At 36.5% G+C, this 9459-nt stretch overlaps 1 protein-coding gene across 2 annotated transcripts; it reads right to left on the bottom strand.

Annotated features, from left to right (window-relative positions):
* Positions 1-575: 575 nt before the first annotated feature.
* On the bottom strand, positions 576-7913 carry LOC122091052 (putative yippee-like protein Os10g0369500). Of its 2 annotated transcripts, none has more exons than XM_042660876.1 (3): positions 7462-7913; positions 5799-5907; positions 576-918 (listed from the first exon to the last, which is right to left on the bottom strand). In XM_042660876.1, the coding sequence occupies exons 1-3, from the start codon at positions 7596-7598 to the stop codon at positions 835-837; spliced, it is 330 nt and encodes a 109-aa protein (XP_042516810.1). In that variant the 5' UTR covers positions 7599-7913; the 3' UTR covers positions 576-834. The 2 variants fall into 2 exon arrangements, with proteins under 2 accessions (XP_042516810.1, XP_042516803.1); XM_042660869.1 differs by having other exon boundaries at positions 7456-7905.
* Positions 7914-9459: the final 1546 nt, after the last annotated feature.

The raw sequence follows: 9459 nt of genomic DNA, 5'->3' as shown, positions 1-9459 counted from the left end.
ACAATTAAATTAAGTGTCCATCTTGATTTGGTATGATTTATTGCAATTCAAGTTTAGGCTTTAGATCATGAATTTGTAATCTATATATGTTATTATGTTATTATAGATGGGGTGTTTTGGCTGAACTATTTATCATTTTATTATTTTATGCTGTAGAAGGCTGGATTTTGATGTATAATATTAATTCTAAATATTTGAGAATGGTCATGCAAAGAAATAGTACTAGATTATCAAATTAAGACATACCATCGTTAATATAGAATCTCTTATTTGTGATTGTCAAATATTTTTTGATAAACTTATGATCTTCAATTTAGAGATGATAGCAAGTTCTAACAAATTGATTATGAACCGTCGTACAAATCTTATGAAATAAATCGAAATCGAAACCGCTTAAAATCATAAAATCGACACCGTTTAGAAACTGTGGAAATCAAATCCGTTTACTAAACGGTCACGGCTTCAGAAAGTGGAACCGTTTAGTAAATGATGCGATTATGGTTTTAATTAAATAAATGTGAATCGAAACGATTCGCACCGTTTAAACTGAAACCAAACCAATTAACACACTTAACTAAAAGGCATGTGGACAAAGTGACATTATTTGGAAAAAATAAATCCTCACTAGTGGTCTGTGAGAAAATTATTCACATCACAACATATTCAAATATGCCACCTAGAAAATTAAAACTTTAACATTTGTTGTCAGTTATGTATTCTCAGCTAACAGTATGAACAATCTCATCAAAATTTGAGTTCTAAGGCTCACTATGAACACATTGGGTTCTACTCAAACTCTTGTTGGATTCCTAACAAGAAAGAATTCTATTAGAATCACCAACCCTCCTTCCACATCCTTTCTTTTTCAAGAACGTATTTCCCCTCCTTAAATTTTTGGCTCTCTTCATGAGCCTTCTCCTGCAATATAAATAATGAATTAACATATAAACTATAGGTGTGCAAAAGAGTAGTGTTATAACCAATAAAAAAACGTACAAAAGGGTAGTGCCCATGTTTAATGCTTATTGTGCGCCAATAACCCTTAACACAGAGCTAACACAATGCAAGCAGGATTAAGGTAACAAGCAGCTGTTATGATCCCCTCGAATGTGAATTCAAAGGATGATCCTTGCATATCCTTCTGCGAAAAATTAATCAAACTGGTATTTTGGTCATTGACATTCATGACCTATAATTGACCAAGACATCTTTGTGATGCTTTTACCCTTACTTTGAATGAAAGGACTAGACAAATCCTTGGATATGGAAATGGATAATAATAATAATAATAATAAGGGTAATTTACAACGTCACCCCTTGGAGAATGCCAGTATTATAAGAACACCCCTTCACTTTCACCAAATTAGACTCAGACCCCCTATCGTCGTTAAGTGATGTTATGAAATGACAATTTAGCCCTTATGAGTAAAACACCCTTATCTTATTATTCCAAAAATACCCCTAATTCACTTGTATACCATTTCATTTTCTCCTTCTATCCTTCTCTCCCTAAAATGAGAAAATGAGAAAATGAGAAGAACATAAAAGTTAGTTCTGAGAAATTGACTATAATAACTGACGAATCAGCAAAGGAAGAAGAAAACGAAAAAAATAAAATGGAAAGAGCATATTATTGGAAATATTACAGGAATCTCGGTTCTTGATTTACCTTAAAATATTTATTTACTATATTAGGGTTGGGTTTTTTTAGGGGGGTAATGAGAGAGATTTGTAGAAATGTAACCCATTAGATCAAAACATTTAACAGAAACCTAGAAAAAAAAACAGAAACTTCATTATTCTAAAATCAAAGCAAGAGGTCTCCTCACTGTATACGAGCTTCTCTCCAGCTTTCTTCTCTACAACCTGAAGAACTGTCCCTCTCTCCCCATAAATCAGAGAGAGAGAGAGAGAGCGAGAGAGAGAGAGAGAGGTGCAAAGTGTGAAGGGAGAAGTGAGTGTGGGAGTGCTACGCAGGGTTTAATTAGTAGAGAAGAGAAGGTTGGGTTGGGGGCTCGACCTAAAAGCGATAGGTCCAAAAGGAACAGAAGAAGGGATTGAAGAGAATGTGAAGGAGACCGACTTATCTGACGTCAACACATGCATTCGAACGGGTTGCTCGCTGAGGCTGACCATGTGTTCTCTCGTGTTGTCTTAGCCGACAAGATTTGATCTCTCATTGATTAGGGCAAAGAATAACGGTCAATTAATAAGCCAATTATCTGTTTCGTTTTCTCTGGTTTTGTTGTGTTGGATAAAGGACAATGGAAGAGTATTTATACGCTTCAGTCCTTAGAGATTAATGAGATCAATGAGATCAATGAAGAAGATAACTTGGGCAGTGAAGGAGAAGGCCGCCAACGGTGGCACAATGCCAGAAAGTGCGACGGGTTGAGGGGTTAAATGAGAAGAGGCAGAATAACATACCTATAGTTGCTGGAGGGGGTTCGCAACCGCCGTAGTCGTCGTCGCCGTCGCCGAAAGGGGGTTACAGCCGCCGATTTGAAAAGCCCTAAGGATCTTTTTCTCCAACGTTCTTCTTTGTGGTGAAATCGATTTGGGGACTAATGTGGTAATTTTGGTATTTCATTATTTTTAAGGGCAAAATAGTATTTAGAAAAAAAATGAACTGTTGATGTCAACATTCTTGATATATCTATAATAGAGACTGACAGGAGGGAGTCTGAGTCTAATTTAGTGAAAGAGAGGGGGTGTTCCTATAATACTGGCATTCTCCAGGGGGTGGTGCTATAAATTAACCTGATAATAATAATAATAATAATAATAATAATAATATTTTTCATTATTAAATAAATAAATAAAAGAGAATCTATTGCAGTTAAACTGCCTAACCTATTCATAGAACCAAATAACCTATTGCACCTATTTTGAACTGTCCATGTAACACACAGAAGCTGAAGCATCCATACAGGACACTTTATGCCAATTCATGAAAGAAAAAAGTAACTATGGGGACCTGAACTGAATCTCTACCAACTACCATTAATAGCTTGAAAACTAATCCATAGTGTCACCGGAGCAAAAATGTGGTAGTGTCTAACTGATATAAGCAGAAATTTGCAACATTCCTAGCAATTCATTTATTTACAGTTTTAAGTCATAGTACAACTTATTTTTTTTTTTTTTTGATACCTAGGTTGTCCAGATCTTTGATCCAACTAGTCCCTGGGGTCACTGTAATACTGTTTACATAGGACCGAGTCAGTCCGAGACGGAAACTCTCATGAGGTGGCCCCAAGAAGTTAGGTGCAGCGGCGAAGGTTTGAATCTTTCCATATACATTACGGAAAGAAGCAGCTTGTGTCTCTTACAGTATGGATCTTTTCTTAACATCTAAACAAATATATCTTTCCGTCACAGTGAATGTGCAGAAGATTGTTTTGCAAGGGAAGAAGTCAAATCCAGGAACAGTGATGTAATTTGACAGAAGCATTTGGTTAAAAGTGTCCTAAAACTCACTAATTTCATGCATATATGTATGTATCTCTTTCACACACACACACACACACACACACACACACACACATATGCCAACCTAAGCAAGCACACAGGAAAGTAAATGGCTGCTTATTGTATGCAATGAACTCCATTCTATAAGGAAACTGTACCTAACATGGAAAAATACTGGTTTTCCATGTAACAGTGGAACTCCAAAGATAAAATCTCTTTCCCAACAAACATTGAAGTTTCCATGTCATTCAACTCAAAATGGATAAAATTGAGATTCAATAATTGAGATAAATGGACCTATTTTTTATGATACTTTAGATTCGATAACTGAGCTAAATGGATGAATCTATGCATGATACTTTTACAAAAGCACTCAGTATGAAGGATCCAAAAACTTATAATATGTCTTTTGATGATCTGAAGACTCATTTGAGTTATTATGACATGCTTCGAACAGGTGGATGGGAGGTTGTGCTACTGTTGTGATATTTGATGAACATGTTTTGTGCTCATCAACTGGCCCATTTCCTTTAAGACTGGTAAGACAAATCCAATGAAGAGACCAGCTAATACTAGGATTGAATTTAGAAATGTTGATCATCCTCTTGGAGGAAATCAATCCCTTGGCATATGAGGTTAAGAATTCAAAGCTTGCTGGCCAAGCAAAAACAAATGATCGATTGATGTAAAAATTAAAATGCTCAAGGCAAACATAATCCTATCTCCCTCTAAGATCTGCCTAACTTCTTCATATCATAAAGGTTTGGGGTTAATCAAACAGCTGAAATGACTTGAGCAAGTAATGAATCTCGAAAAAAGTTTCATCCACTGGCAGCTAAGGAACGTTTCTTCACAGGCAGCTACTTCTGTGACATATAGGCGGAATTTGGTCATTTGGACAGTGGGACAGATAGGGAATCCTTTTGATATGGTACATGTCAACATGGTAGGCAAACATTAATGAATTTGTTAAGGCTGTTTGTTTAGAAGTGAAGTGAAAGGAAGGGAAATCAAATTAAAACAAAAGGAAAAAATGGGAACTTTCCTAATCAGTACCAACAATGATTATATAATTAAAAACCCCTCTAAATCAAGTAATTAAAATTTACTTCCCTCTTCAACCGATTTCCTTGGATTTGAATAGACCCATTAAAATTCCACTTGAAAAGTTTAATTACCATATTTGGTAGGATTTCAAGTTAGTTACACAGTCATGATTACATTATTACAAAAGATCCCAATCTTTTTTTTTTTTTTACTTGCAACTAGAGGAGACCCAAAAAGTTATACTTATCAAATCTTTTATCTTGACACAGGGCAAAAAATTCCATTTAGGTTGAAACTTGAAGCATGAGTTCAGAGTGATCAGAACCTCCTGTCACAATTTGCAAGTCAGCAAAGCTGCCCCATGTAAGAAATAGCCATCAGAGATGGTTTACCCCACTGCACCTATTCCCCAATCAAAAAGAGGTAGTATAATCCAGCAGACAAAAAAATTAATGATAAATAAAAGTAAAGGAGAGGGTACTCTGAGAAAGCGGCATGGACGAGGGCACCAATAAGGTGTGACGGAATGGCTTCATACATGGGTGGGCAGTGAGGCATTTCATGTGAAGAGGAAAAAGATAGAGAGAGGGTGCTAGCGTACCCCCCCGGCAGCTCAGAGAACATTTACATTAAAAGTAATAAGAAATATCCCTATAAATACCCAGCACTGATTATGAAGGTAGCATTCTTTGTCCACCTTTTCCATCAGATAAGACTCAAACATGAGGCATGCTGTGACAAGACTCACCCACCAAATAAGAAATTGTGTGAGAGAGACACTTCATACCCCACTCCTTAGAATAGACAAACATGAGCCATGGTTTGAGATATAGTTGAGATTCCCAATAAGTATTTCTACTTTTACACAAGCCCGGAAACCAGGATGGGTAGAACTGGATTGATAAAAACCAATTGGAATCCATATTTGAAGCTATTAGAAATTATCTAGTACTTAGGTGCATAGATACTAAATGCATTTTGAAGATCATTGAACTCATCAAGCATAACATGTGCACTTCCATGGGCACGTTAGTTTAGCAAACTAAATTCCACCAGAATAAAGCCTCCAAGTATGTTAAATTATCAAACATCAAAAACAGACATGGTTCAATCTTTAAGTATGTTTTATTATTATAAATCATAAGCAGACATGAGTCAATCTCTGCAGATGTACTACATCTTGTCTTACCAATATGACGTGCATTATGCTGGACCTAGGTGTGTACTTGTCAAACAATAAGGAAAGTAAGAGAAAATTAAAAGATCCGGTGTTAACTTACATATCTCCAACCCAATATTTGTTGGCAAGAGCTACAGTAAATGTCATTCACTGTATGTAATCCACTCAAGAGATGCCGTTCTTCATTAGGCCCAAGAGAAATATTAACCCTGAAATGAGAAAATTAGATAAATCAATAATCTCACAAAGCAACAGGCACTCCCATAAATTTCTGCAAATAGATTATTACTTCAAGGTATTATTTTTCTGAAAATATAAGCAATACTTTTCACACAAACTCTTATCAACAATAAATCCAAACACCTATCCTTTAATATCCATAAATACTTCAAATCTTATGCACATTTATACATCAAACGCCATATTCCAGTTATTAAAATGCTAACATGACATGTATGTGAAGTCACATGGCCAATCAGCTGTCAGATAAATAATTTTTATTTCCCTACACACCCCCCCTACCCCCCAAAAAAAAAAAAATTCACAGGTTTGATTCCAATCCTGTATGATGTGTTTGCATTAGAAACATAAGTGCATCCCTCACATGTTATGTAAGGTTAGCAAAATTCTTTCAGATACAATGCATTGATCATGTTCTGTTGTCTGCGCATCAGAAAGATTTTCAGATATAATGGTTTATTCCTATCCTACATATTATTTATTTAGCAAGTAGCACAAATAGAAGTAACTAAACGTGTGGCACCAAAAGTGAAAACTTAGCATAAAAACAGAACTGTCATCAAGATTAATAAAACCTAATATTAGCCACAGGCAATTATATCTATGATGTTTCAATTTCATCATCACTTATTACATAGTCAGGCTTACGATGGATGATCATCACTTATTACATGGTCAGACTTACAATGGATGATCAATATATCCAAAAATCTATACCAGTCAAACAACATATAAGTTGCAGTCCTACTGATACCCAATTCTAACCCCCCCCCCAACCCACCCACACACACCCAAACAAAAAAAGTGGCCGCTGCTATTGTATTGCCTTCTTTTTTTTGTTAAGCTACTAAACTGTACATGAGGAAAGAGAATAAATCATCAAAGCCAATCTGAAGTGATAGTGAAATTGATTAGGGGAAAAAGAAAAAAGGAAGAAGTGTGAATGAATATGGGTCAAAATCATTTCAACGGACTGAGTCTCAAAGAATCGGCAGAACACCATCAGCAAATGGACAAGGGAAGAGAAAGTTGGTATTCCACCTGCATAATTTGCTTAATCTGAAATTATGAATAATTGCATGTGCTTCCAATGGCTATAAATTTTCTAACCACAACTAGAACCCTTAAATTCTACGATATTTCAAAGCAAGAAAAAAAAAATATATATTTTTCTTATGTTCTGTAATGTCCTCCCACTCTCAAAGGCATCTATGACAAATTTTGCACTCTTAGAGCTTTGAAAGATACCATATGGAACACAAAAAAAAAAAAAACAATTGAAAGAACTATTAAAAAGGGGGAGGAAGAGATAACAGTTTCACTGATACATCTACCACATGCAAGGGTTCAACGAAAAACTCAAAAATACAAATCAAGCACAGAAAATCAAGAATTAATGTAATTTACCTACACTAGCTGTGACTTTTTGTCTTCCAACAAAAATAAGGATTTGGAACAAAATTTCTATAAAATGAAAGAAGGCCAAAGCAAACAAATTGAATTGGTTCGAAACTCACACATTCCTGAAAAGGTAAGCCTTTCCGAATCGTCCCTGAAAATTTTTTGAGATAATATCATCGTTGGACGCGGAATCCACCTTGCAGCATTTGCATTTGAAGATCTTCGGACCAGACAAATACTCCAGAAAAAGAAGCCCCATGACTATCGTAGAGCTTCGAATCCTAAATGTAAAATCGCTATATTAACTCTGTAAGAGATTAGAACGATAAATCAAACTCTTCTCGTCTCTGAATTCCTATCATAGATGACAAAATTGTGGAAAACTTCAACCAAATGCATGAGAGATCGATCGAAACAAGAGAGGAATCATTTACGAACTGGATCGTCGAATTAACCGAAGAAATGGAGAATCGGAGTATCGGAGAGGAGATCAAGAATGCGCCTGGAGTCCGGAGTCTGGAGTCTGGACGGTCACATGTGTCGAAGGGGCAATACCATGGACAACCCTTGACTAAACTTTACACGGTGCGTATTACGCTCCTTCCTATTTCCCCACGTTCTTTCTTCTGACTTTAAATTACGAGTATCGGTACCGTATTGGTCACTGTGGATATCGGGTATCAATAGTGGATCGACCATATCAAGTAGTACCGGTTCAACTCCAAATCAACTGGGCAAAGAGAACACTACCCAGCAGCGCATGTACACACAGTCTTTTCACACCCTTTTATCGGGTAGTGTTCTTGCTTCCACCAAGAACCAAAAAGAAAACAAAAACCATATATATACAATATCAATCAATTCATAGTTTTGGTATTACTTCAAAACCTTGAGTTGATATCAATATATATCAGCAAATACATCAACACGATACCAAGATTTAGTATTCCATGGTCCAGCATCGACCATTAATTTTATCAGGATTTGCTTTAGGAGGGAATCTCCCACACTACACCAATGGTGGTACGGAAAATGATATCATTCACATTTGTTTAAGCTATATTTGATCTTAATTGGTTAAGTTTGTACATTGCATCTTAAATTGGTTGGTCTCATATAAACTGTTTAGGTGAGTTGGATTAGAGTCTAAGATTACTTGACTAATTAATTAGTGGAAAACTATTCCTTGTGAGGGAGTGCGGTTCTTACAAGTGAGTAAGGGCCAATAGGAACTTACGACAAAGCATCCATAAAGACGACATTTTTCATTTCATGGAAGTAGAGCAGTCATTTTCTTAACATGTATTTGTCTTAGGCACCGCACTACCCCCACAAGATTAATTTTAGGATATGCGTTTTAATAATGAGATAATGTTCTCTATGGGGAGTGCAATTGTGTGAGGATCCTTTGTCGACATGTCGTGTAGCGTAGATCCAAGGACCGAGAGCATATTGGCTACTAGTCCAGGTAGCTGCGTGTGTAAAAGGGAAAATAATCCTCTGTTTTTCTCATCCTTGTTTTTCCTTGTTTTGCTATCTACAAAAAGCGACACGTGGACAACTTTAAGACCAATGCACCGGATGTAATAATCCTCACCCAATCTTGACCGTTGGTCTCCTTATTGTCCATGTGTCGCGTTCTGCAAGTAACAAAACAAGGAAAAACATGGATGAAAAACCAGAGGATTTTGATCCGTGTAAAAGCTCCTAACCCTTGGATATACGCTAAATAGTGTAACGTGCTGTGCGCTTCTCTCTCTTCCTTACACGTGGAGTGACAGAAAACGAGAGAAACTGGGTGTGGCTGGTGGAGACTGGAGACTGCGCTCCCCCACGAAAAACCCGATTCAATTACGGTCCGACCCGATTCATCCGATGACCAATTAAGAACTACCAGCAGACGCTGGTGCAGTGTAAATTGAAATCCACCATAAAAACTGAGGGACATTTTAGTCATAGAAAATAAATGTTGAGGATAATCTCGTAAGATGATCTCTTAATCAGTGATAGAAGACAAGTCAACGTCTCCAGTCACCCTGACTCCTGAGCGACTGACAGAGCTAAAATAACACAAAAGCAGACACTAAAGTACCAAAAATACCCTCATAAACACAAATCTG

The sequence above is a fragment of the Macadamia integrifolia genome, chromosome 2 (assembly GCF_013358625.1).
Source record: "Macadamia integrifolia cultivar HAES 741 chromosome 2, SCU_Mint_v3, whole genome shotgun sequence".
In the NCBI taxonomy this organism is placed as follows: Eukaryota; Viridiplantae; Streptophyta; class Magnoliopsida; order Proteales; family Proteaceae; genus Macadamia; species Macadamia integrifolia.
The sequence above is the reverse complement of the archived record's forward strand: the minus strand, read 5'-3'. Positions and strand labels throughout refer to the sequence as shown.

Bases quoted from the DNA above. Each gene is read 5' to 3' on its own strand.
- LOC122091052 (XM_042660869.1), bottom strand. From the start codon at position 7,598: ATGGGGCTTCTTTTTCTGGAGTATTTGTCTGGTCCGAAGATCTTCAAA. The intron at 5,908-7,455 runs GTGAGTTTCGAA...TTCTCATTTCAG, and splicing joins GCTTACCTTTTCAGGAATGT to GGTTAATATTTCTCTTGGGC. The intron at 919-5,798 runs GTAAGTTAACAC...TTTATATTGCAG, and splicing joins AAATATTGGGTTGGAGATAT to GAGAAGGCTCATGAAGAGAG.